The 25623-nt window shown below is 35.0% G+C and overlaps 5 protein-coding genes across 8 annotated transcripts; 4 read left to right on the forward strand and 1 right to left on the reverse strand.

Annotated features, from left to right (window-relative positions):
- Positions 1 to 1065: 1065 nt before the first annotated feature.
- LOC116032081 lies at positions 1066 to 2101 on the forward strand. Its single transcript, XM_031274483.1, has 4 exons — positions 1066 to 1270; positions 1360 to 1436; positions 1633 to 1710; positions 1811 to 2101. Exons 1-4 carry the CDS (start codon positions 1183 to 1185, stop codon positions 2084 to 2086), a joined length of 519 nt encoding a protein of 172 aa, XP_031130343.1. The 5' UTR covers positions 1066 to 1182; the 3' UTR covers positions 2087 to 2101.
- LOC116032079 (pre-rRNA-processing protein TSR1 homolog) lies at positions 1090 to 10788 on the forward strand. The gene is made up of 22 exons (XM_031274481.1): positions 1090 to 1117; positions 2641 to 2793; positions 2883 to 2959; positions 3156 to 3233; positions 3334 to 3465; positions 4199 to 4249; positions 4352 to 4483; positions 4563 to 4685; positions 4830 to 4907; positions 5303 to 5395; positions 5472 to 5594; positions 6105 to 6188; positions 6355 to 6453; positions 6556 to 6756; positions 7044 to 7119; positions 8750 to 8853; positions 8951 to 9210; positions 9339 to 9425; positions 9522 to 9752; positions 9933 to 10011; positions 10106 to 10169; positions 10326 to 10788. The coding sequence occupies exons 2-22, from the start codon at positions 2706 to 2708 to the stop codon at positions 10439 to 10441; spliced, it is 2376 nt and encodes a 791-aa protein (XP_031130341.1). The 5' UTR covers positions 1090 to 1117; positions 2641 to 2705; the 3' UTR covers positions 10442 to 10788.
- A 104-nt stretch (positions 10789 to 10892) lies between these two features.
- LOC116032080 lies at positions 10893 to 14873 on the reverse strand. Its single transcript, XM_031274482.1, has 7 exons — positions 14493 to 14873; positions 14002 to 14091; positions 13719 to 13799; positions 13449 to 13586; positions 11928 to 12146; positions 11551 to 11643; positions 10893 to 11343 (listed from the first exon to the last, which is right to left on the reverse strand). The coding sequence occupies exons 1-7, from the start codon at positions 14754 to 14756 to the stop codon at positions 11182 to 11184; spliced, it is 1047 nt and encodes a 348-aa protein (XP_031130342.1). The 5' UTR covers positions 14757 to 14873; the 3' UTR covers positions 10893 to 11181.
- Positions 14874 to 16857: 1984 nt separating this feature from the next.
- Positions 16858 to 22550, forward strand: LOC116032937 (O-fucosyltransferase 16-like). Of its 4 annotated transcripts, none has more exons than XM_031275684.1 (10): positions 16858 to 17246; positions 17339 to 17389; positions 17482 to 17641; positions 17870 to 17946; positions 18694 to 18782; positions 18938 to 19121; positions 19591 to 19772; positions 20262 to 20364; positions 20811 to 21142; positions 21653 to 22550. In XM_031275684.1, the coding sequence occupies exons 1-10, from the start codon at positions 17082 to 17084 to the stop codon at positions 22041 to 22043; spliced, it is 1734 nt and encodes a 577-aa protein (XP_031131544.1). In that variant the 5' UTR covers positions 16858 to 17081; the 3' UTR covers positions 22044 to 22550. The 4 variants fall into 4 exon arrangements, with proteins under 4 accessions (XP_031131544.1, XP_031131545.1, XP_031131546.1 ...); XM_031275685.1 differs by having other exon boundaries at positions 17482 to 17572; XM_031275686.1 differs by having other exon boundaries at positions 17122 to 17246; positions 17487 to 17641.
- Positions 22551 to 24015: 1465 nt separating this feature from the next.
- On the forward strand, positions 24016 to 24453 carry LOC116032244 (zinc finger A20 and AN1 domain-containing stress-associated protein 1-like). The gene has a single exon (XM_031274733.1). It carries the CDS (start codon positions 24016 to 24018, stop codon positions 24451 to 24453), a length of 438 nt encoding a protein of 145 aa, XP_031130593.1.
- The last annotated feature ends 1170 nt before the right edge of the window (positions 24454 to 25623 follow it).

Raw genomic sequence — 25623 nt, forward strand, 5'->3', positions numbered from 1 at the left:
ATTTTGTGTGATGACATCTTTTTTATTATTTTTCTTTTCAAAAGTTGAATTTCTAATATCAAAGTTCAAGGCCCGACATAATATCTGAGAATACATAAATCACGGTAGCTAACTCATTGAACAGATGTTAGTCATTTGTTTACTGTACAAGGAGTTTCTTCACTTTTAAAGGTCGCTCATACACTACTATTGGTGAAACTCAATTTTTATTTTTGAACTTTAATTTTGAGACCAACTGAATGCCCATGGCGACATCTTTGCTACAATTTAAAATGGGTAATTGAAGAATTTCGATGGTGATGCATTGATTATTTAAACTAAAAAAGTTTGATAAGGTATACAACATATACTATCCAAACTAATGTCGTACGATATCTCCATACATCAACGATACTACGATATTAATTCTACACACAAATAACTGGACAAAAAATTGACACATTAACTTAGTTGATATGAGTAGTTGTACACTATCATCATTTAAAAGAGGTCGAGAGTTCAAAACTTCATCTCGTATAAAAAAAATAAATATATTTACGACTCTGCCCCTTAACTGAGCCAGTTTGCACCTGGTGCAAACTGCGTTTAGTTTGAATATGATAACACTTCGTGATCTAACAACAAAAAGAAGAAAATTGATACATTTAAGGGGTACTATATTTATTTGTAAGATACTACTTAATAAATTTAGATAGATTTGTGGCCAATCATTAGTGCATGGATCTACATAGTTGAGTGGACCACAATTAAACTTATAAAATATTTACAATTTTTGAATTATATATTCACAATTTTGTTATATAGACTAAAAAATTATGAACATGAACCCGAGTCCATAATATAGATCAAATATAGAGTTCTGTAATTGTGAACATTGGGTTCTAAAATTATGAAAATGAACCCGGATCCATAATATAACAACTGGGCATATTGGGCTTGGGCCGTTCTTGATGGTTTGGGGTATGGGGGATAATATCCAACAACACTGTAAATAATGCAGGGAGTAATAGTATTGGAGATTTGGAGTTCATTACGGTGCAATTCCTCATTTGACTCATTTCTTTTATTTATAACGGAGTACCGTTTGATTTGGTGGTTATAAACCCTACCGCCACAGGCCGACAAGGGTTTACCATCTAATTGCCTATAGGCAGCGGCGGCGACGACAAGACGCCGGTAATAATGGGCGGCCGAGCTCAAGTGAACAAGGCGCACAAGACTCGCTTCTCTTCCAAGTCATCTCGCAACGTTCACAAAGTCCCTTCCCAAGGTTAATCATCTTATCCACATCTTTTTTTCACCTTAATTCTTGCGTTTTATTGTTGGCCTGAGTTTTCGATTCTTGATTTTGATTCACAGACAAAGGCAAATGGGCCAGGCCGGAACGCAATGTCCTCAAGGGAGCTCGGGCGACTCGGCTGCAGCGCAATAAGATGGTAAAATGATAATTTCCCTTTTTATCCGTACTGAAAGAGGTCATGATGAATCTTGATTGTATTATAAATAGTACGGAGTAGTTATTTTCAGTAGTTGTATAATTGAAATTGAGTTAATCAGCTGATAGGAGACTTCTTGAGTTTCCATGTTATGTGCTATTGTTTTATTAGTTAAATGGACATTTCATTTGTGTAGATAAGGGAGCAAAAGAAGGCAGCTCTTTTGAAGGAGAAAAGAGCCTCGTCTGGATCAGATGCTCCTCCTCGTGTCATTGTAAGTGTTTCACTTTATGCTTCTATGTAGCTCATGGTAATTCAGGAAAATGCGAATGAAATCAACTCTGATGATTTGTCCTTCATTTTCCCTGTGACAGGTTCTATTTGGTCTTTCTGCATCTCTGGACCTTTGCTCCCTTGAACAAGATATTCTGACATTATTATCTGCTGAAGGCACTTCTTCCGGGTTTCCAGCAGTTGCTTCTTCAGAATTTAAGCTAAGAGCAACTGTATGTTATGCTCCCATGTGTTATTATTTTTTAATTATTTATTTACCTTCTTGGTATTTTACCTTTGAAATGATAAATGTGCAGATGGATCTTTTAATGTTCAAGGAAATGAATCCGTTCCTCTGTAGATATTCACTTGTTTGACTCATTGTGCTAGCCAAAAGCTACTATAACTTTTATTTTATTTTTCCTGGAATGAGCTTCCTTTAATTCAACAAAAAGATGAGCTACTTCCTAATGATGGAGCACTGTGATTTTTTATTTTTTATTTTTATTTTTAAAACAGAGCACTGTGATTTATTAATATGTTTGTAATGATCTTAATTAACAAGGAATGTCTTGTAAGTCTTTTATATTTTACCGAATCTGATTTAGGTATATTGCAAGGTGGAGAAGGAAGAAGTCACTAGTTTGACCCCAAGGATAATAAATCAATTATGTTTTACTGAACCTGATATCTATATCTATATTACAAGGTGGAGAGGGATGGAGGTGGAGCTAGTGGGTATGGGTTGTCTAGGTCACTATAGATGCAGGTGGAACTTGATAAAAACATTAACTATCATGGGATTTGCTCAAATTTGTCATAGATAATTAATTCTTTATAATCCCAAGCAGATCGTTATACTACAGATGAATTATTTCCTGTTTTGAAGCCTATGTTTTTTTTTTTTTTTTTTTTTNCCCTACCGCCACAGGCCGACAAGGGTTTACCATCTAATTGCCTATAGGCAGCGGCGGCGACGACAAGACGCCGGTAATAATGGGCGGCCGAGCTCAAGTGAACAAGGCGCACAAGACTCGCTTCTCTTCCAAGTCATCTCGCAACGTTCACAAAGTCCCTTCCCAAGGTTAATCATCTTATCCACATCTTTTTTTCACCTTAATTCTTGCGTTTTATTGTTGGCCTGAGTTTTCGATTCTTGATTTTGATTCACAGACAAAGGCAAATGGGCCAGGCCGGAACGCAATGTCCTCAAGGGAGCTCGGGCGACTCGGCTGCAGCGCAATAAGATGGTAAAATGATAATTTCCCTTTTTATCCGTACTGAAAGAGGTCATGATGAATCTTGATTGTATTATAAATAGTACGGAGTAGTTATTTTCAGTAGTTGTATAATTGAAATTGAGTTAATCAGCTGATAGGAGACTTCTTGAGTTTCCATGTTATGTGCTATTGTTTTATTAGTTAAATGGACATTTCATTTGTGTAGATAAGGGAGCAAAAGAAGGCAGCTCTTTTGAAGGAGAAAAGAGCCTCGTCTGGATCAGATGCTCCTCCTCGTGTCATTGTAAGTGTTTCACTTTATGCTTCTATGTAGCTCATGGTAATTCAGGAAAATGCGAATGAAATCAACTCTGATGATTTGTCCTTCATTTTCCCTGTGACAGGTTCTATTTGGTCTTTCTGCATCTCTGGACCTTTGCTCCCTTGAACAAGATATTCTGACATTATTATCTGCTGAAGGCACTTCTTCCGGGTTTCCAGCAGTTGCTTCTTCAGAATTTAAGCTAAGAGCAACTGTATGTTATGCTCCCATGTGTTATTATTTTTTAATTATTTATTTACCTTCTTGGTATTTTACCTTTGAAATGATAAATGTGCAGATGGATCTTTTAATGTTCAAGGAAATGAATCCGTTCCTCTGTAGATATTCACTTGTTTGACTCATTGTGCTAGCCAAAAGCTACTATAACTTTTATTTTATTTTTCCTGGAATGAGCTTCCTTTAATTCAACAAAAAGATGAGCTACTTCCTAATGATGGAGCACTGTGATTTTTTATTTTTTATTTTTATTTTTAAAACAGAGCACTGTGATTTATTAATATGTTTGTAATGATCTTAATTAACAAGGAATGTCTTGTAAGTCTTTTATATTTTACCGAATCTGATTTAGGTATATTGCAAGGTGGAGAAGGAAGAAGTCACTAGTTTGACCCCAAGGATAATAAATCAATTATGTTTTACTGAACCTGATATCTATATCTATATTACAAGGTGGAGAGGGATGGAGGTGGAGCTAGTGGGTATGGGTTGTCTAGGTCACTATAGATGCAGGTGGAACTTGATAAAAACATTAACTATCATGGGATTTGCTCAAATTTGTCATAGATAATTAATTCTTTATAATCCCAAGCAGATCGTTATACTACAGATGAATTATTTCCTGTTTTGAAGCCTAATTTTTTTTTTTTTTTTTTTTTTGCAATAGTTTTCTTAGAGTTCTAATGAAAAGTTGGCTGATGCTGATCCAGGTCTTGAAAGCACCTCATGGTGATCTGTTGGCATGTATGGAAATGGCCAAGGTACTTGATCATTAGGTGCTTTGAACCTTATTCTCTTTTCTCTTTGGCTTTTATGTATCTTGAATTAAGGGAATTTAATCTTTGGAGGTTTGATCTTTTCAGGTTGCTGATTTGATAGCTTTTGTAGCATCTGCAATCTCTACAAGTCAAGAAGATTATATTGATTCATTTGGATATCATTGCCTCTCTGTCTTTAGAGCTATTGGTCTTCCAAGTACTGCAGTGCTCATTCGTGTGAGTACACTGCTCCCTCCCTTATTTCTCTCTCAAACTACATCCTGAAAGATTTAAAGATTTTTCTTCCATACTGCAGGATTTACCTAGTGAGTTGAAAAGAAAACAAGATTTGAAGAAGGCGTGCATTTCTAGCCTTGCTTCTGAATTTCCAGAGGGTTGTAAATTTTATCCAGCAGGTACAAAGGATGAGTTGCATAAGGTATTGTTAATTTCACTCCTTAAACTGGAATGCTTTTAGGTTTTTGTGATGATTTGAACCAATTATGTTTGTCTTCTAATATGATCCCTGTGTTGTTTCCCCTTGAGCTGTTCATTGACATTTTGCTGTGTATTCTGATCCTAGTTCATGTGGCTCTTTAAAGAGCAAAGACTAACAGCCCCCCATTGGCGTAACCAGCGACCTTATGTCATGGCTCAAAAGGTATGGTTTCCGTTCCCCCCTTTACCATATGATACTCATTTTTTGGATACATTCTGTAGTTAACCTGGCATGTTATTTATTCATATAAATTTTTAGGTTACAAATGGAAATATGGAAAAACTGTAGAAAGAGGTTATTTTTACATTTTGGCGTATATATATAATTTTATGCCAATATTTTCATCTAATGGATGTCATTTTCTTAATAATTGAAAGACATCATAGTATATGCCAATTTCTTTTGTGTTTTGTGAGTGCTAAATAAAGAGTGCATGGGTTTGATATGCTTCTCAGCTCTTCTTTTGACCATTACTGATGTATGCCCCATGTCATATTCCGAATGCTATGCAAGGCATTACTATTGGGTACTATATCTGGATCTTTGATATTTTGCAGGTTGATTTGGTAGCTGATGATTCTGCTTCTGGGAAATGCACAGTCTTGCTCACTGGTTATGTTCGCGCTCGTGGTCTCTCTATCAATCAGTTGGTTAGTATTGGATTTAACATGATTCATCTTGATATAGGTAATATACTGCATTTAACATTACATATGGCTGTGTTAGGTTCACATTTCAGGTGTTGGAGATTTTCAATTATCGAAGATTGAACTGCTTAAGGATCCATGTTCCCTGAATGCAAGAAAAGGAGATGACTTGATGGAGTCAGATGAAATAGACAATGCACAAGTACGGCTCTTTACTTGCATGAAACCCCTCCCACTGGGCAATCCTAACCCCCATGCATCACCACCACTAAACAAGAAAATAGGATCCTTTGTTACTGGAGGAATATCTTCTTCCCCACAAACATCATTGGTTTATTATGCTCTTTTCAAGTATTGTTGATATTATAAAATTGCCGATTTTTGGATACAAATACAAGATCAACAGGTGTCTTTAAAATTCTATTTTCAAGTATTGCTTGGTCCAGCTTCTACTGCTTGGAAACATATAAGCACCAACATAAGCTGGGCCAGACAAGCATAAAGTAATAAAAAATTCAATGTTGCATGTCTATTCCAATATTAGAGCTTATATCACCAATTTAATAGTGGATATTAGCATAGTGCTATAGCATCTGGAACTTTTCATTTAGATTATTTAAGTTTCAATATGGATATATTCATATGTTCATTCTTAGCTTCATAGTGGTGTGTAATTTCTCATGTACTTACTGTTTTTACCAATGCATTGCAGGTGATCAGTTGCCTGACTCCTGACCCTCTGAAGCAAGAGCATTTACTTATTGAAAATGTACCTGATCCATTGGCTGGAGAGCAGGTATGTCCAATTAAATGGGATTCTTGTGAGTTGTGACTAAGATTAAAAGGATTACACAGTGTAGTTTCTCTGGTTGAAATGCTTTAGACTTAAACCTGCTACTGAATTAATTGTTATCAGATTTTGGGAATTTCATAGTATTGTTGATCTGATTTATTTTAATCAGACATGGCCAACAGAGGAGGAAATGGCTGAAGCCGAAAGAAATCACAAGGAAAAGAAGTTGAAAAATAAGATGCTTCCTCGAGGAACTTCTGATTACCAGGTTTGTGGCATTCAATGTTGATATTCACTTAATTTTTCATACTACATACAATATAAATGCATATCACTGATGGTGAGAAATGACATGGAATATTAATTTTAGGCTGCTTGGATTGTCGATGACTCTGATGTTGACAATTCAGAGAGTGAAGAGAATGAAGATGGAGATGATGGTATGGTACTTGATAATGGTGAAGATGTTATTCCCAGACAAGGACATGGGGATTGCTTTGCTCTTGATGAGGATCAGGGTTCCCTCTCACTGCACTCCGATGAAGAAACAGATACAGATTCTGTGATGATGGTGAGTAGTTACAACGTGTTGATTCAGTCACATACTCACATAATACTTAATATTGATATTGATGAGTCTTGTATAATTTCTATATGACAAGTGTTTTTGCAAATGAACTTATGAACCTCACTAAAGTTCCTGCACACAAAAATGAAAATATCTACCCATATAAAAATATTTGTGGAAGGTGGGAGGAATTTGAGAAAAGAACTACCAAGTAATAAATTATATACTGATCAAACAAGCCATAAATTCATTGTTCCTGAATATGGAAGCTTTATTTCACTGTTTTATAGGAGAGTGAGAAGTTGACTAAGGAGCAAATTGAGGATGAGATTAAGAAAATTAAAGAATCCCATGCAGAAGACGAAGGTAGTAAAAGCTTTTCATTGATCTCTTTTACATGATTATTTGCTGTGTTCTTTTTAGTGGTGAGTCATAGAGATGATGTATGATTGGCATTGCTCTGAACGTAGGGTTGTTACATATGCTATTTTAAATGTAAAACAGGTGGAGAATTATTGGCTTGCGTAAGCTTTAGGGTTGGGGTAAAGAATGGTTGTGAACATCAAGCTTTAGGGTTGTTAACTTGTTAAATGTGGGAGTAGATGCAGAAACTAAAAGTTAAAAGTTTTAGAAATCATTCCTAGAGGAAACCCCGCATATCATACCCATTGGAAGAAGTGCATATCACAACTCAAAACAAAAAATGAATTTTCTTGAAAATTTCTTGCTTGAGTTCTGATGAAAAATACTTCCGCAAACTTCCCAAGTTCCTAACTTTAAGGAAAATTCTCTCTGACAAGTAGTTTGCTCTACTATTGAGACACTTCCATACTTATATATATTTACTAGTTTTTTCACAATGCCCAATGTTTATTTTTAAATAAGAACTTCAAAGTATATCAATACAAGATTATATCTCTTTTTTAATTTTTTTGATAATGAATAATTTTTATTGTAGAAAAAAAGACAATATGACTCATGAAATTATATCTCTCTTTTAATTTTTTGATAATAAATAATTTTTTTTTAATAAAGGCATTGTAAACATCAAAATTCTAAATTAAAGAAATGCATATGTATTTTTTTTTTTGTAGCTGCCAATTAATTTAATTTAATTTAATAAGAGTAATAGAGTAGAGTACTTACTTTTCAATAATATACTCTAGCATATTCATAGTATATGTTTAACAATTATGCTAACTCTGATTGGGATGTGGTTCGAACCTAAGAACTTTCTTATAGAAATTAATGGGTAAGTTAAAAGTTAACAGAATATTCCGTTACTAAAGTTTATACTAACGGAATGTGGGGTTATTTAAGGGAAGAAAATAATATAATAGAGGGTAAAGACGAAAAATCATAAAAAATTACTAAAATCAAAATAATATGAACCATTCATTTAAGTAAATAATTACCACTAACATTTTTTCCTTCCCGTTAGTGCCCTAACTTTATTGGCTTTGATTAAGATTGTAGATATATATACACACACAGACTTTTGGTGATTCTTGATTTCACTAAACAGTACAAAATTCAAAACATTCCATCTTTGCCTAAGTTGCACCAACTTTGAGCTTGAGCTTTGGAATCTAGTTTTCCATACCATAAAACTTACTTAGGTTCTGTTATTTATTCTAACTAGCCCTAATACACTTAGTTGTGAAATAACTGCTGATGCCCGCTACCGTGGGGGAGGGGTCCTCAGGGCTTAGGCCAGTGAAGTTTATATTTGTTGTAATATGCATGGAATGAAATAATCTCACCTTTTTTTTTCCACTTATACTTGGTTATGGTTTATTAATTTAATCATATGATATTGATATTTCATTTTTACTGAAACATATTTGATCTTATTGCAGATATAACATTCTCAAATTCTGTTGATCTTATTCTTTAAGTTCATCTATTCTATCTTTTTGTCTGCTTTTCTGCATTTTTGTTCATGTGAAAATTAATTGATGAAATCAGCGTCTGATGGTTTACTTTTTCATACCAGAGTACCCTGATGAAGTGGATACTCCATTGGATGTTCCTGCTAGGAAACGCTTCGCCAAATACAGAGGCCTGAAGTCTTTCAGAACTTCTTCGTGGGATCCCAAAGTACTTGCTCTAACGGAACATATCTTCTGTTTTTTTTTCCTTGTGATTTCGTATGTTATCTGACAATTTCAAATATTGTGGGTGTGTGTGCGTTCAGGAATCTCTACCTCCAGAGTATGCTAGAATATTTGCATTTGATAATTTCACTAGGACACAAAAGCTTGTACTGGCTAAGGCTCAAGATTTGGAACAAAATAATGTTTCAGAATGTGTACCAGCAGGCTCATATGCAAGGCTACATATCCGTGATGTGCCTATTGGTGCTGCAAACAAGCTATGTATGCTAGTTAAGACCATGCCTGTAATCTCATGTGGTCTCTTGCAACATGAGTCCAAAGTTTCTGTCCTTCATTTCAGGTCTGTGTTGAATTACATTTTTATTTCATTGCTTTCTTGTCTTTGCCTTTCTATGATGTAGCACCTACTGTTATATGTTTATATCTTTGGAAATATACATTTCTAATTACTATTGTCTGTCTTTACAGCATAAAAAAGCATGAGTCATACAGTGCCCCTATCAAAGCAAAAGACGAAATGTTGTTTCATGTTGGGTTTCGCCAGTTTGTGGCAAGGTATAGTTTTCTTAGAATGTCTCGGGTAACAGAGTTGTTAGATTTTTTGCTATTATGTATAGTAAATTCTTACTGCAAAATTTCTGTTGGTTGCAGGCCGATATTTTCTTCAGATAATATCAACTCTGACAAACACAAAATGGAGAGGTTTCTTCATGCTGGGCGCTTTTCAATTGCTTCAATCTATGCTCCAATTTCATTTCCCCCACTTCCATTGATTGCTCTCAAGACTGATGGAGAATCTACTTCATTGGCTGTTGCCGCTGTTGGTTCCTTGAGAAGTATTGACCCTGATAGAATTATTCTGAAGAAAATTATTTTGACGGGGTAAAATTTCGCTCTTTTTGTAGTCTCTGTATGCAAGTATTATTTTTGCCTTCGTAGACAAAAATATGAAAGCATAAATAACCTAGAGTAGACAAAATTATTAGAAAATCTCATTTGAGATGACAATTATAGATATTCTAAAACTCGATTTTCACAATGCACTTAATGTCTGTGATGCAGTTACCCTCAAAGAGTGTCAAAAATGAAAGCCTCTGTAAGATACATGTTTCACAATCCGGAGGATGTGAGATGGTTCAAGGTAAAGGAGTTTGTTTGATATAATATGCTTGATATTGAGGTATAACTGCTTTCAAGTTTTATGAATTATTTGTTGATATTACTGTTTCCTGCAGCCTGTTGAGGTTTGGACAAAGTGTGGTCGCCGTGGTCGTATTAGGGAACCTCTTGGCACACATGGTATGCCTTCTTACTAAACTGAAGTTATTAGTAATAGGTTTAAATATTTGTGTAATCTCAAATCAATCCGTGCCTTTCAAAAAGTTAAAGTAGTTGATTGAAAAAAACAGAACGGGAAGAAATTCTTAGTTGTATTTTTTTATATCCGACTCTCAGGGGCAATGAAGTGCGTTTTCAATGGAGTCCTCCAGCAGCACGACACTGTATGCATGAGTTTATTCAAACGTGCGTACCCCCGCTGGCCGAACCAGTGGTACCCAATTGGCGCTTAGCTTTTTAAGCGGTTCCATTTGTAGGGGCTATCTGGGATCGGGGAGGGTTGGCATTCTTGTTTCTTTATGCTAATGGGAATGAAGCTCTGGTTCAGAATAGGCTATTCATTGTGTCCGATGGCAAGAAGCTACATGTGCAACCAAGTTCCAAATGCCGCGTTTTTGCTAGATATGTGTATAGCCAAAAATTTTGCATATGCTTCTATTAATCTACGAATTCTACAAGTATTATTGGGGTAAAAGGCTCATTGGATACATTTTTCTCTTTTTTGGGTGTATCTTATTGAATTTGCTGTCCCTGTGTTCACCATTTATGATGAAATTTGGAACTGGTCTTTTCCTAGTGAGATTAGATTCATAATATAATTTTCCCTTGTCAGTTATTACTGTCATTTTACGTACAAAAATAGAAATACAAATAATTTAATTTCCATAAATTGTGTCCAAACCGTGCTCCAAATGTGTCTGCAGAAGATGAATTTAACCAAGTACAATATCAAAGCAGCAAACTATGAGTGCAGCTTTAGCATACAAAAATATTGAAAATAAAAACAATAGGGAGAAGCGTTACTCCTGTGGGTTTGTCTTTCACTTCTGGGCAAGCTGTTCTAAGACTGAAAAACATGTAAAACAGCATTCTAAACTCCCATAAAGACTATTTTCTTTTAATGGTATAAATCTTGTACCAACAAAACCACAGACTCTAGGTAGTTGTTGTGTGTAGAAACTCGCGTGGGCAGCTAAATATTTTCACCAGGAGGTAGCTCTGCAAGCTTTGGTGGAGTGCCAAGCACCCGTTCCATATCAAAGCGGACTTCAATATTGCGAATGCTATAACCGACTACCATAAGCCAGTAAAGGAGCTTTGCAAGTTCTGGAACACTCGTCTCTGTTACACTTGTCTGCAGCCCATTTTAAATAAATAAATAAATAAAGAACTTGAGGATTTCTAAATGTCTAGTCCCTAGTCAATGAGTTTATATATTAGGGCATGCTGACAGCTGAAAGTCGCACCTCTCAACCACAAAAAATAGATAATTTGCAATGGGGTAATCCTGAGTTCAAGTAACAAGAATTTAAAAAGGTAGTTCTGTGAAGCAGGTTTGTACCTTCATCTGACTAGGATCTGAAACTACTAAGAGGCGTTTTATAAATGTGTTCATCGCTAGCACAACATCTTCACCGGCACTACTAGTTAGCTCCTGCACAATAATATATCCATACCAGAGAGTGCTTAGCAAATGGAAATGGAACTAACAAGCTTTCAGGACGTTTATCAACACAAAAGATAACGGAATATAGGCATTGGTATGGTAGTCATACCAATTACAAATGAACTGCCTGACAAAAGATAAACCAAAGGTACTGAATAGCTTGTCTTAAGATCAATGATATGCAAGATCAGGAACTAGAATGCTCAAATACCCCCTAGATCAAGAATTGTTAACATTGCTTTCAAAAAAAAAAGAATTGTTAACATTCTTACCTTGAGGTTTTGAGGCTCAAGAGTCTTTAGATATTCAAGCAATTCATTCTGTCCATTAGCAGCTTTCCTCTCTATTTGACGAGTCAATTCTTCAACTTCTGCTTCAAGTAACTCAATGTATTTCACTGCATCTATTTTTTCAGGACCAGAAACGTTATTCCACCTAATAACTTCACCAGTGACCTTTTTCTGTGTACCTGGTGCATAATCTGGTAAATCCTGTATAATAAAGAGTTTTCAATTCCCCATCAGATATTGAAAAGGTCTGACAGAGTCACAGAAGAAAATGTAAACAGTGATTCAAGTAACTAGGATACACTGAGAACATAAATCTACATAAGAAAAAATAATCAGCAGTGATAAAAGGAAATAGGCTCTGCAAAATCACAAATATATCGTGCATGACTCTATAACTTTGAATTGAACCGTGCTTTGATATTTACAGTGCTGATAGATAGAATTGAGATCCAAATACTGTAAAGTAAAAATTCATCCTGAAGCCATTGTGCATATGAACATAAAACATTGAATTATAAACAAGGGAATGAATTGTGTCACCATCTTAGACCTGCGTAGACCAAATTCCCTTTAATGTTCTTCAATTATGTTAGGTTGCTCTATGGATGCAAGCAGGAGTTAGAGTTTAGAGAGAGACAAATAAAATATTCAAACTTTATGACCCTAAGTACTTAAATAAATACTGCTAAATGCCTAAATTTGAATCAGTTTTTTAATAAATATATGTGTTAAGTTGCTTGTAAATCAGTGATGGATGAGATTTTAGAAGAGAGATATTTGGGGATTGAAAGAAGTAAAGAATTAATAAATGGGAATAGCTCGTAGCATTAACAGTGCAACGCGAGGCTATGGATAGAGGAAATAATGAGAACAAAAAGTGGATTATAACTAATCTTTTGACCTTGGGGAAAGACATCATAGTTCTTTATTCCCGCCACAGCTAAGGTGGGTGGTGTACTGGTGTCTTAGCTCAGGTTTAACAGCATATAAAGCCCATAATTAAAACTGGCTAAGAATAAAAGCTACCCTGCCATGTGACAAAAGCTGTAGGTTGAGTAAGCAGTAACAGTAATAAAGTAATCATCATAAAGAGGATGCACTACCACATTATCTATCTATATACTATGCTACATATAAAAGTTTCTTGTATTTGTCCCTATTTTATTGTGAAGGTTAGAATATCTTTTACTAAAATTTAATTTTTCCTTTATTAATAAACTATTACAGAGTAATTAGTTGAAAATGCTATTAAAATAATAGGTATCCACAGTAGTCGGATACTCGGATTCTATGTGTGTCCCCACTTTTCAAAATTCTAGCTTTGCCCTGCGTAATGCAATCAACTACGGAGTAGTTTTTTTTTTTTAATCATATCAGAGAAGATGATATGTGTTCTCATAAATGTTTGTACTTTGTAGAATTTCTGCAGTAATATAGCCACGGGATCAAAGTTGAATATGAAACAACCAGGAAGGGGAAAATGCAATGAAAAAATAAACTCACAGTTTTCTCCTGTGTTTCAGGGTTAGGAAGAGCAGCAAGTTGCAAGCTTTGTTGCATCTCCAATCGGAACTGTGCATTTCGGAACATATATCCTGTCATCATAACGCTATACATAAGCTGCGCAAGATTTTCAGCAACCTGAGGAGAAGTCAATGTACACTCAAAATTAATAAGGAGCCAGGCTTAAATCTAATGCATGTCCATGATAAAGCAAAGACATCAAAATCCACAAAAAAAAGGGTGCAAAGCTTGACAAACACAGGCACATACAGTGGTTACTGTGACTGCAAAAAATTGAGGAGGCAGTGTTCCCATCATATTTGTCACTGTTTGGCGCATTGCATCCACTACCTTTCATGGCATCACCAGGAGAAAGTTTAGTTCTTCCTACATTCTTTGGCTACAAGAAATAGATGAAATACAGGAAAACAAGAAGTTCTGAATTTGACCTAAACATGCATTATCCATATGAAATTCCAAGAAGACATACTTGCATCATTGCATATACCATGAATTGCCTATATCTTCAGTTTAATGCAGCCATTAACAGTACCTGTTGAGGCGCTCTTTTGATGAACAGTTCCATAAAATCAGGCTGCACATTTTGGACATACTCCAGCAAAATATCCCTCCTGTTCTTATGCTGCAAAATTTACATTTCAAAACTCAGTACTATTAATTCACGCATTCAAAACTTCTATGTGCTGATACTTCAACATTCATTTACACAAATACTACTCCCTCCATTGCCAAACTTCGTTAATTTTTTAAAATATCCGTCCTGTTCTTATGCTGCAAAATTTACATTTCCAAACTCAGTACTAGTAATTCATGCATTCAAAACTTCTATTTGCTGATACTACAACATTCATTTACACAAATACTACTGCCTCCATTGCCAAACTCCGTTAATTTTTTTAAGCAGTCAATGCGACTAAATTATCGATTGATTTTGAACCTGATCAATTACTCATTGTAGAAGAAAATGCGACAAACATGTAATAATCGGTAGACACAAAACGTAGAGAATGTAACGGAGAGTACCAAAGTGCCGTTGGGAGGTTTGTAATCGGCGGCATTAGGATCGTTTTTATCGGCGTCCTTGCCGTCAGAATCGGAGCTATCGAAAGATTGAGCTCCGACAATGAACCCTCCCCGGCCACTAGTTCTCACCGAGATGCTAGTGGAAGGAAAGAGTCGAGTTTTCCGGCACGAAACGAGAGCCGGAGGTGAAGAAGTCGAGGAAGATGAAGACGAAGAACGTCGAGATTGTAATAGGAAGAATGGCTTCAACGTTAACGAAGACATTTTCAAAATTGCTTGGAATTTATAGAGAATTATTTGTTCTTTGTTGCCGGCTAAAACCCTTCTTCTTCTATCTCCATAGCCATAAGCGATAATCTAGGAGCCTAGGAGAGAGCTTTTAGGGGGAGTTGAGTGAGTGAGTAAGCATGGGATAAACGTTTGGGCCTATGATATTATTTGGATACATGGGCCTTTAAGATTCATGTCCCAACAACTTGCATTTAACTGTGTCACATGACAAATTATACTTGGACCAGATATACCTTGCATTGTAGACCTGATTCAAAAATAACATTCAGATTTTGTGTTGTAGTTGACACATTTTGTACCTACAAGTGACAATTTTGTACTTGTAGCTATTATATCATATGTCAGCAATTACCAAGTTATCTATTTTGACTGTTTACATGTATAAAAATTGTTAATTGTAGATATGAAATGTGTTAACTGAAAACGCATAATTTTTATATCAGAGTTCATAATGCAATATGAACTTACAACTGGTGTCACATATCAGATCACTGTTCCATTATTACAACTTACAAATTATTTATTGGATTGTTTCAATTGTACTAATTTCAATAATTATAATAGCAATAAATGAATCAAGTTTAAGGGTTTTAGTGTTCAATCAAGTTTAAGGGCTTTATTCCTGAAACAGGGCGTGTAAATGTGAAAATGTAATATTTATGCTTGAAAATGTAACATTAATCAATAATAAATTGTTTTTTTTTTCGAACCCACTCCCATTATTCATGTGAGAGTGTTAACTGGGACACCGGATGCCACTTGACAACAAGGTCTTTGGCAATAATAATAATAAATTGTTTGTTATTTAGAAGGAGAAATGTAATACTTTTGTAATATTTATGGATTAAATATATAGTGGGTGGCCACATGATCGAATCACGATGGTGAAGATATTTTGTAAAGAATCATGAGTGTTTCTAAAAAAATAGTTAGTTAATACTTATGAAAAAATCGATCTTGAAATGGCCTCATAGGAGATTTTGCTTGTAATATATTATTTTGAACAATATTATTTTGCTTTCATTTATTTATTTAATGGAAAAGGGTCTAATACACCCTTAAACATTACATAATAAATCAATTAGAGTCTCGAGCTTTTAAAAGTTGTAATTAGGTACATAACCATGTTAATTTAGTGCATCAAAACCCAAATACCTACTAGTTACATGTAATAACAAGTTACTATGTGTTTCGACAGTGTTACGGTACAAAAATCGAAGATGACGACCATCATATTGCCGGATAAGGGTTGGTCGCCTTCTCTATGGTTGGAGAAGGTGACCAAACTAGTCACCATCTCCAAGGGACAGAGCAGGCGACCAATTTTAGTGGCCCCCTTTGTTTACCATCTTCGTTTATGAAGAAGGCATCCAACCCTTATCCGAGACGTGTTGGTTGCCGTCGTCGGTTTTCGCCATCGAAACATGATTAGATAACTTAGTGATTTGTTATTAGCACATCTACATCATTGTTGTTGGTTTTTGGAATAGTGTTTGCCACATGGAGAAAAGATATGGTAGGATAGAGGATAATTGCTTATGTTATTTTGGTTTTTGGAACAGTAGTAGTGTGACAATGGAAACCAAGAAAAGAGAGATGCTGTGTGCATTTCGCGCACAGTAGGCGCATGCACTGCACGGGCTCGTCAGGCGTGCCTGACAGATACCTTTATTTATTATTTTTAATAAATCAAATTTGTTTTTTTTTTCTCTCCTTCCATTATTTCTTTAATAATTACATTTACAAAAAACTCTTTAAAAAACAACAAAAAAAACTCTATTACTAAAAATGCTCTTACAGGTTATTAATAGGCATTTAGATCTTAATGCATTAAACTCTACTACTGAAGATGCTTTTATAGATTATTAATAGGCATTTAAATCTTGATGCATTAAATCAACATATTTATGTACCTAATTGTAACTTACAAAGTTTTTGGAGTCTAATTAAGTTATGAGGTAAAGTTAAGGGGTTTAATAAATCAAGATCTCAAACATCTTTGTTTTTGTTTTTTGTTTTTTGTCCATTTTTAATGTGCTCCGTACGAAATGAAAATAATAAAAGAAGTGAAAAACTGAACACTGCTAGCCGACCGGGAGCCCGCCGGAGAATAGAGTTGTCGCCGGTATCGTTTGATCCTTTCCGGTTAGAAGAAACGCCGCCGAGACGCCGAAACGCCGTCGTTTTTAATCTCCGCAGAACGAATCGGGCTCCCGCCGATTCTTTTCTCTCTGTAAAATCTCTTCGCCTGAGGGCAACGGAAGCGAGCAGGACGGCCAACTCCGCCACCAATTCCACATGTCGTTGCAACGGCGGCGGCACCAGCACCACCGCTCAAGGTCTCTAATCCCTGTCATATTTTTCGTCTCTCTCATCCTTCTCTTCCTTTTCCTCTTCCTTGCATTGCTTGCACCTCCTCTCACCGATAGCAATCGGCTCCACTACCGCCGCCGTGACATATCGGTACATTATTCAACCTACTTTTCTTCCTTCTCTTTAGAATCGTGGTGTGCGTGGACACATATGTTTGAGTTTTATTCAACTTTGGTTTTCAGGCGGAGGAAGGCGGTAGTAATGTGTCTGGAGTTCCGGTGTTTCATATTCCGGTTAGGGTTTAATTCGAAGTCTTCTCTTTTGCTCAACTTTATCGTTGCAATTTTTGTTTTATAAATCTGATGTTTTAATTTTTGTGATCTAGACCAGTGGAGGAATTCATGATCGTGATCTTTGGAAGTCAAAAAATGCAAAGTTTTTCTATGGATGTAGTAATGCCAGTAGTAAATTTGCAAGTGCGTCAAGCTTGAATAAGGCTCATAACTCAGCTTCTTGCCTTCTTCATTTGTACTCCCCAACCCCTTGTTAAGATTTTCTTTCCTTTCTTGTTAACTGGACATTTTGGTGGAAGTCAATTGTTTTTTTCTTAATAACTAAATATTGTTTTAAACTAGTAAGTAAATTTCTGTTGGATATATTGGAACATTTTAATCTATGGGTTGTAATTGATTGCATCTAGTACTTCTGATCTTTTTGCTAATCTTGGATTTCATTAATGCTGGATCTTTTTTCCTTTTTGGACTAAATCACAGATGCTAAAACTAGAACAAATCCAACTTGGTACTTGTCAATTGCAACCAGTGGAGGTCTTAACCAACAGAGGACAGGGGTAATTTTTATTTTATTTTATTTTTTTCCTCTGGGCAATAGTTATGGAATTCAATGCCAAAAGGGAAAGTAATGAAAGAAATGTGATATGACTGGTTGCATGAGTCTACTTTTGTTAAATTTCATCATGATCTTAAATCCATTTATTTATTTATGGATAGTTGCTATAAATATATGCTCAAGGGGAGGTTTTTGTTTCAAGGTGTTTAACCTAATATTAATGAATAATTTGACATTTACTGATCACCAAAATTGGTATAGACTCCTATCACCTACTTTGGAAAATAATGTATTCGATTCAGGTCCACCATGCTTTCTGTATCATTCATTTGCCAAATGCTCATTACCATTTTGAGTCAGGTTAATCAATTTAGTGGTCATTGTTTTTGAAGTACTCCGTAATTATTTTTCAGTGAATGTTTGTTGACTTTGTTCATCACAACTGTAAAAATTTGTGTATTGGAATATAGCTATTTTGCTCTTTATTTTGTACAAAAAGAAAAAGAAATAGAAGAAAAGAAATGAGTTGGATCTTATCTTCTGTGACTTAACCTGGATATATATGTATACACAGACACACAGACACACAAACATATATTGGGTGCTTTGCTAAAATATGACTTTATGAATATTGCTTCTTCATTATGAATATATTGAAATTCTTGCTGGCTTGAACTTTGGGTAGAAAGAATGATGTTCATTGGTTAAATATTTTACATTGTGGACTATGTTGTCCTCCACATGGCAGATAGTTGATGCTGTTGCTGTTGCTCGTATTTTGAATGCTACTCTTGTTGTTCCAGCACTAGACAAGAATTCCTTCTGGAAAGATTCCAGGCAAGTTTGGAGAATGCTTTTTTACATGTGCGGTGCACTGCACACTAGTTCTTTATCAGGGATATATTTATATGTAAATAAACTTAAGTCCATGAGTTTGCAACTCCTGTATGTAATTCAGAAAAGGCATCAACTACATGTGCTTTCTTTTGCAGTGATTTTTCAGACATATTTGATGTTGATTGGTTCATATCTTATCTTGCAAATGATGTTGTAATCATAAAAGAGCTCCCACTTAGGAGAGGAAAGACATGGATTCCAAATAATGTTCGAGTTCCAAGGAAATGCAGCGAGAAATACTATATAAACCGCTTTGTGCCCATACTTAATAAAAAGCATGTAAGTTTTCCACTGATTTATAGTAGACACAAGTTATTGTAAGACGCCTGCAACTTTATTTAGTAATTACCATGAATTGGTATAGATTACCATGAACTGATTTATAGTTCATAATTTTATTAAACATTTTATGGATAACAGTAGAGTGTTTCTTCATCTGATGTTATGGATGCAGATAGATCTATACTATTAAGGATTATTATTATTTTCCCATATTTTGTTTGGATATGGAATGTTTGTTATGATGACAAGGTATGCATTCCTTTGCCAGTTGCCTGCTAAGCCTCATCCCAAAAATATGCAATTGATGTCTGGATGTCATGTTTGCTGGCTGTGTAAAATAGTCCCTTAGTTCAGTTGTTATCAAGCTGTTGCTGCATGAAAAGAGAAAGAGGGTGATAATTGTGTTTTACATTCATATAGTAAGGTCTTGTCAAGAACACGTATAAGCAATATGTTTTTTTTACAGGCTGTTAGGATCCCCAAGTTTGACTACAGACTTTCGAGTTCATTGGATACAGAGTTGCAAAAACTGAGATGCAGAGTTAATTATCATGCTCTGAAGTTTGTTGACCCTATACTTAAAATCGGTAAGGAATTGGTCCAGAGAATGAGGATGAAGAGCAAGCATTATATAGCACTTCACCTAAGGTTTGTCTTCACTGCTTCTTTGTGCTTAATTATTTTACTTCTTTTGCTTTTCCCCAGTGATGTGGGATTTTGCATTAGTGGGAGTGTACTTATCAATACAAATCATTTTCTAAAATTGAGTGGTGCCCAATTACTTCAACTTGTGAGGTACCTAATAGAATTCGTTACTACTATACATAATAGGGTACTCCATATATATATATATATATGCATGTGAAGATGGAAGATGATGAGATGAAGTTAAGGGCATCCGATGGTTTCATAATCTATTAGGCACAAATGAGCAAAACTGCTAACCTACAACTTCAATTAATTTTTATTATTAAATGCCTCTTTTTCTTATTTGGTTTTGGTTGATGCACATATCAGATTAGAGGCCTGGGAATATTTTGGAAATAGTAATAGCTTCAGTATGATGTTGATGATCTACCCAAAAGAAGATAAGGGATAAGAAAGCATGCTGATACTGTATACTTTTTTATTCAACAGGTTTGAACCTGATATGCTTGCATTCTCAGGATGCTATTATGGTGGAGGAGACGAGGAGAGGATGGCATTTGGGAAAATAAGGAAGAGGTGGAAAACTCTACATGTAAGCCCAACTATCTTCTCAATTTCTAGATGATACCATTTCTAATTTTTAATTCCGAATAAACTTGATCATAAAATTTTAGTATGACTTGATAAAGAATTTCTAACTGTCAAAGTTTCTCCAGGAGTACTTTCACTTTTCTTTTCATTTCATGTTACTTCTCTATGACATTAGATGATCTATGTACCAAGGCTTCAAAAGATTTTTAGACTGAAACTTCCTTCCATCACTTTAAATGGTACAGTCTATTAATATTATTATACAATGCTAACTAGAACAAGATTAAGGTGTCATCAGTCATGCTCCATATCGCAGAATGTAGTACTTACAGAAGCCACTGCTACTAGGACAAATGACAAGTGACTTTTTGACCTAACCTTATCTCCTGTTCGCATTTTATATCCAATTTTGATAGAGATGAGTGTTATGCTAAATTCATTTTGCAGAGGAGCAATCCAGATAAGGGGAGGAGGCAAGGAAGATGCCCTCTAACTCCTGAAGAAGTAGGTTTGATGTTGAGAGCACTTGGATATGGCAATGATGTTCATATCTATGTCGCATCTGGTGAAATATATGGAGGAGGTGACACATTGGCTCCTTTGAAGGAACTCTTTCCAAACTTCCATACAAAGGACACTCTAGCCACCGCTGAAGAACTACAATCATTTTCTGGATTTTCTGCCCGCATGGCTGCACTAGACTTCATAGTTTGTGATGAAAGTGATGTTTTTGTTACCAACAACAATGGAAACATGGCAAAAATTTTATCAGGACGAAGGTATGTTGCTACTTATTTTGGTACTCCCTCCTATTTGTACTGATCCATTTCACTTCACTTCACATTGACCGTCTAAAGTTATCTTTGATTGACTTTTTCAAATATATATTTGTGAAGTTTTTAGATTTTGGTTTCCAAGTCAAATAGTACTTTTAGTTTAGTTAAATAATATAAGAAATTAAATTTATCTATCATTGCTGAAAATTCAAAATTTTGTCAAATTGACCAAAAAAACTATGAAATGGCCAACTATTTTCTGACAGCTGGAGTATTCTATAGTTCCAAAATGAGAAATTAAGTGGGTCTTTGACAAAGCTTCTATTTATAAATCATGAGGCATGTAGCCTTAGTACATCACTTGAGTTACTCAATTTAATACTTTGAGTTAGCCATTAAACCACAGGCCATAAACACTTCATATTAAATTTACAATATTATGATCTTATTTTAGTCATAAGTTGCTAAAAGAAGCTTGGCCATTTTTTATTTTTATTTTTCTCTCGACTGCAGGAGATACTTTGGACACAAACCTACAATTCGGCCAAATGGCAAGAAATTGTGGCGTCTGTTTTTAGGCCGGGATAACATGACATGGGAAGAATTTTCATCCCAAGTTAATAACTTTCAGAGAGGCTTCATGGGGGATCCCATGGAGGTAAAGTCTGGTAGGGGTTTTCATGAATACCCTTCACCCTGCATTTGCAGCGTCTCTGATGCCAAAGAAAAATTGGAATTGGGTCCCCAAGAAACCCGTGATGGGGGGAATATACAGTCAGAAAAGGAAGATGATGACCAAAATGTAGATGATCTAGTGGATATGTCTGAACTAGAGCAGGAAGAAGACTTAAATGAAAGCTTAATGTCCGAGGAATCTGAGTTGGATGAGATGCTTTCGGATTGACAACAGGAGCAATATCTTACGTCTGAGAGATCAGAGCTTCACATTAAACACATAGCCATTCTGAATTGACAGAACTCTTTTGAGCACTGCATCCTTCAAAAAGATGCAATCACAGGATACCAGCTTCCAAAAACGAGCTGCAGTTTAGCCATCTGCTCGAGCCATAATTGCATCTTGGAAGAAGTTTTGGCTTAGAAAAACACTCGTCTTTTTCAACAGATAAACAAGCTAGGACATCTGGGCAGGTAAATTTAGTTTGTGTAGGGTTATTATTATTAAAATTATTCGTTTTTTCCCCATCAATAATAGCAGGGTGTATCTCATATCCTCCTAAAACGTACATAAACAATTTTCTTTTTTCTTTTAAATTACTTCATTGATCTAACTTAAAAGTTTTGAAGTGAGGTAGTCAAAACTGTACTATCTTACAGTCTACATATGGACTATGCAACTTACTGTCAGAGGAAGTAGTAGGCCAATTTACTAGTAATCTTTTTGATTATCATCTTTTATTTTTATGTGTTTTTTAAAATTTAATTTTCTACTTTTTAGGACACATTTTCAATTTTGCTTTTATGATTTGTGAAGATGAGTATCAAACAGCAGCTTCGTGTCTCAGTGTACATTTTATTATACTAGAAATAAACTACTTCGTCAAATTACAATTATCTCTGCCAAATGACATTGTATTGATATATGTGAAAGTCTGCCGTCGCTATCCAAATGTGTGCTTTGGGTAGAATAGGCGGTTGGCGAGCTTGGGCTGGCCTGATATGGCTTGCCATCTGCATGTTCATTCATTATCAATCCAATGACCGGTAACACACAAATATGTTGCATCACACATAAAATTTGTCCAAATATTAAATGTTAAACAAATTCTTGAACAACTTTCTAAAAATTGTGATAATCACATGGGCATTACTCCATTATAATGTATATTCATATTATATCTTTTAAAAAAATGTAAGGGGTCAATGAATTGGCTTGGGACAAATAGGTTGGACTTGGAATGGACTTCGAGCTAACTCGTTTGTTTGACACATCTCTACTTGGCGAAATCTGCCTTATGATCTTAGTCGGAAAAAAAGACAACAATGAGGTAAAACAGTATACATTAGTCTAGTTAAGTTGTTCATAGTTAATCGACTCAAATTAAGTAAATCAATAGATAGCTAAGTATTGACCAACTTGATTATTGGAGTTAGTTGCCCCCATCGTTGATATAACATTTAATTGTAGATGGTGACTCGTTTCTCGTAAGTTATTTACTCCTTATTTATTCGAAAATTCTGGTTTAGGGTTTAATACATTGCTTGAAACTTTGCAATTTTTTGACCACCCTATAGTGGTCGAAAAAAAACATTTTGACCAATCTAAGAATCCAAAAAATTCTTTATGAGTATTATTGACTGCCCATTGAAAATGGTCAAAATTTTTAATTACTACATACTTTTTTTGATGGTCAAAAAATTTGATAGGCTAATCCTCAAGTGCATTTATTATTATTATTATTATTGAGAATCAAATACCATATAATTACCCTCACAAATTCATTTCCCAAATCAGTCATCGCCCTTGGATTTCACTATTAATTCTTTTTCCCTTTTCTTTTTCCTAATTAAATTCAATATACTTTCTTTTTTAGTGATTATTTATTTAATTTATTAATTTTGATCTATTCCGATTCTTAAAAAGTTTATATATCCAAACAATAATATAATCCTACTTCTACGCCAATATGGAAATCCTATAAACTCCATATCTATTAATCAAGACAGCCTACGATTTCGAATCAGACTAGGGTTCCTTCTTATAATCATATATATATACTTGTGGTTGTGGGAGGTTAATATTATTTCAGTTTATATATACCAAACCATAAAAGCTACCCTCAAAACCTCAAAACAAATATTCTTCATCAATTCGTAGAGAGATTTAAGAGGAATTGAAGGAGATCTATCGATCAAACATGTCGTCGGACTCACAATCACAAAGTTGCCGGCCGACAAGTCCCCGGAGATGTGCCCGCGGCTGCGACTTCTTCGGCCTGCCGGAGAACAAGTTCCTATGTTCCAAGTGCTACACCGACTATCTGAAAGAAGAGATTGCCAAGTCGGCCGCCGTTACTCTCACGACGTCTCCATGCAAAACGCCGAAGGATTCAACCGCAAATGCCGATTTGGCCGCCGAGACTGCGGCGGCGCCGGCGAAGAGTAAGAGGTGTTTGTGCTGCAATAAGAAGGTTGGATTGATGAGTTTTGGGTGCCGCTGTGGAGGAACGTTTTGTGGGCGACATCGGTTCCCGGAAGAACACAAATGCGATTTTGATTTCAAGGCTTTGGGACGTAAAGTTTTGGCTAAGGAAAATCCGGCCATCATTGCTGACAAGTTTCCGGAAAGGATTTAAGGAATATTAGTTGTTTTTTTTTTTTTTTGGAAAACACGAATGTTAGTTAATATAGCATAAAAGAATTACAGATAGTTTGGCTGGCTGGTGGAGAATAAAATATTAATTTCATTTTTAAAAAATTATTGGGGGAACTATTTGTATGTGGGTGAACAAAACATGTTGCAATACTATTTAGCAATCCATTAACCAATATACATTCAGAAATATTTATGAATAATTCTTTGATAATATATATATATTTTTTATAGAATCTATACTATCTATACTATTAATAAAAACAATATTCTCAACTTTAACTCCCCGCCCAAAACACCGCTTGCTTAATATTTTAAAATATGGTAATACAATTCCTATTCGTAATACAATTGTACATTAAAATATCCTAATACAATTCATAATAAAATATTTTTCCCTACGTTTCTATTCGTAATACAATTCTAGATTAAAATTACTAATCGTAATAATATAGTACATAAATATTCCCCTGTAGTGCCAATATCTTCAAAACACTCCTATAATACTTTATTTTTCCCTACGTTTCTATTCGTAATACAATTCTAGATTAAAATTACTAATCGTAATAATATAGTACATAAATATTCCCCTGTAGTGCCAATATCTTCAAAACACTCCTATAATACTTTATTTTTCCCTACGTTTCTATTCGTAATACAATTCTAGATTATATTTTTCCCTACGTTTCTATTCGTAATACAATTCTAGATTAAAATTACTAATCGTAATAATATAGTAATACAATTCTAGATTAAAATTACTAATCGTAATAATATAGTACATAAATATTCCCCTGTAGTGCCAATATCTTCAAAACACTCCTATAATACTTTCTTCCATAATTTGGCATAAGAGTGCTTGTAGGTGTCGGCGCACATGAGTCAAGCCTTTTCAAGTTCATTTTTTTGCACCCCTCTGCGCGCGAGAGAGAGCCTTTATGTTATACAATTCAATAAGCCTTGGAAAGACTCTTGTATAAGTAGTTGTGCAAACCACTTCACAAACCAATGTGGGACAAAAGCTACTTGAAAGCTTTTTCTTTTCATTTTTCTAACTCAAATGGGTCAACTTTGTGAACCAATTTCTCATTCACACATTATCCGTTTTGAGCATACAATATATCACTCTTTTCGTCTAACTACGAAGAACTCG

The sequence above is a fragment of the Ipomoea triloba genome, chromosome 10 (genome assembly GCF_003576645.1).
Source record: "Ipomoea triloba cultivar NCNSP0323 chromosome 10, ASM357664v1".
Taxonomy (NCBI): Eukaryota; Viridiplantae; Streptophyta; class Magnoliopsida; order Solanales; family Convolvulaceae; genus Ipomoea; species Ipomoea triloba.

Bases quoted from the DNA above. Each gene is read 5' to 3' on its own strand.
- LOC116032080 (XM_031274482.1), bottom strand. From the start codon at position 14,756: ATGTCTTCGTTAACGTTGAAGCCATTCTTCCTATTACAATCTCGACGT. The intron at 13,587-13,718 runs GTATGTGCCTGT...ACTTCTCCTCAG, and splicing joins TTGCAGTCACAGTAACCACT to GTTGCTGAAAATCTTGCGCA. The intron at 12,147-13,448 runs GTGAGTTTATTT...TTTATTATACAG, and splicing joins CTGAAACACAGGAGAAAACT to GATTTACCAGATTATGCACC.
- LOC116032081 (XM_031274483.1), top strand. From the start codon at position 1,183: ATGGGCGGCCGAGCTCAAGTGAACAAGGCGCACAAGACTCGCTTCTCT. The intron at 1,271-1,359 runs GTTAATCATCTT...TTTGATTCACAG, and splicing joins TCACAAAGTCCCTTCCCAAG to ACAAAGGCAAATGGGCCAGG. The intron at 1,711-1,810 runs GTAAGTGTTTCA...TCCCTGTGACAG, and splicing joins ATGCTCCTCCTCGTGTCATT to GTTCTATTTGGTCTTTCTGC.
- LOC116032937 (XM_031275684.1), top strand. From the start codon at position 17,082: ATGTCGTTGCAACGGCGGCGGCACCAGCACCACCGCTCAAGGTCTCTA. The intron at 17,247-17,338 runs GTACATTATTCA...TTTGGTTTTCAG, and splicing joins ACCGCCGCCGTGACATATCG to GCGGAGGAAGGCGGTAGTAA. The intron at 19,122-19,590 runs GTAAGTTTTCCA...TTTTTTTTACAG, and splicing joins CCATACTTAATAAAAAGCAT to GCTGTTAGGATCCCCAAGTT.
- LOC116032244 (XM_031274733.1), top strand. From the start codon at position 24,016: ATGTCGTCGGACTCACAATCACAAAGTTGCCGGCCGACAAGTCCCCGG.
- LOC116032079 (XM_031274481.1), top strand. From the start codon at position 2,706: ATGGGCGGCCGAGCTCAAGTGAACAAGGCGCACAAGACTCGCTTCTCT. The intron at 7,120-8,749 runs GTAGTAAAAGCT...TTTTCATACCAG, and splicing joins ATCCCATGCAGAAGACGAAG to AGTACCCTGATGAAGTGGAT. The intron at 10,012-10,105 runs GTAAAGGAGTTT...TGTTTCCTGCAG, and splicing joins AGGATGTGAGATGGTTCAAG to CCTGTTGAGGTTTGGACAAA.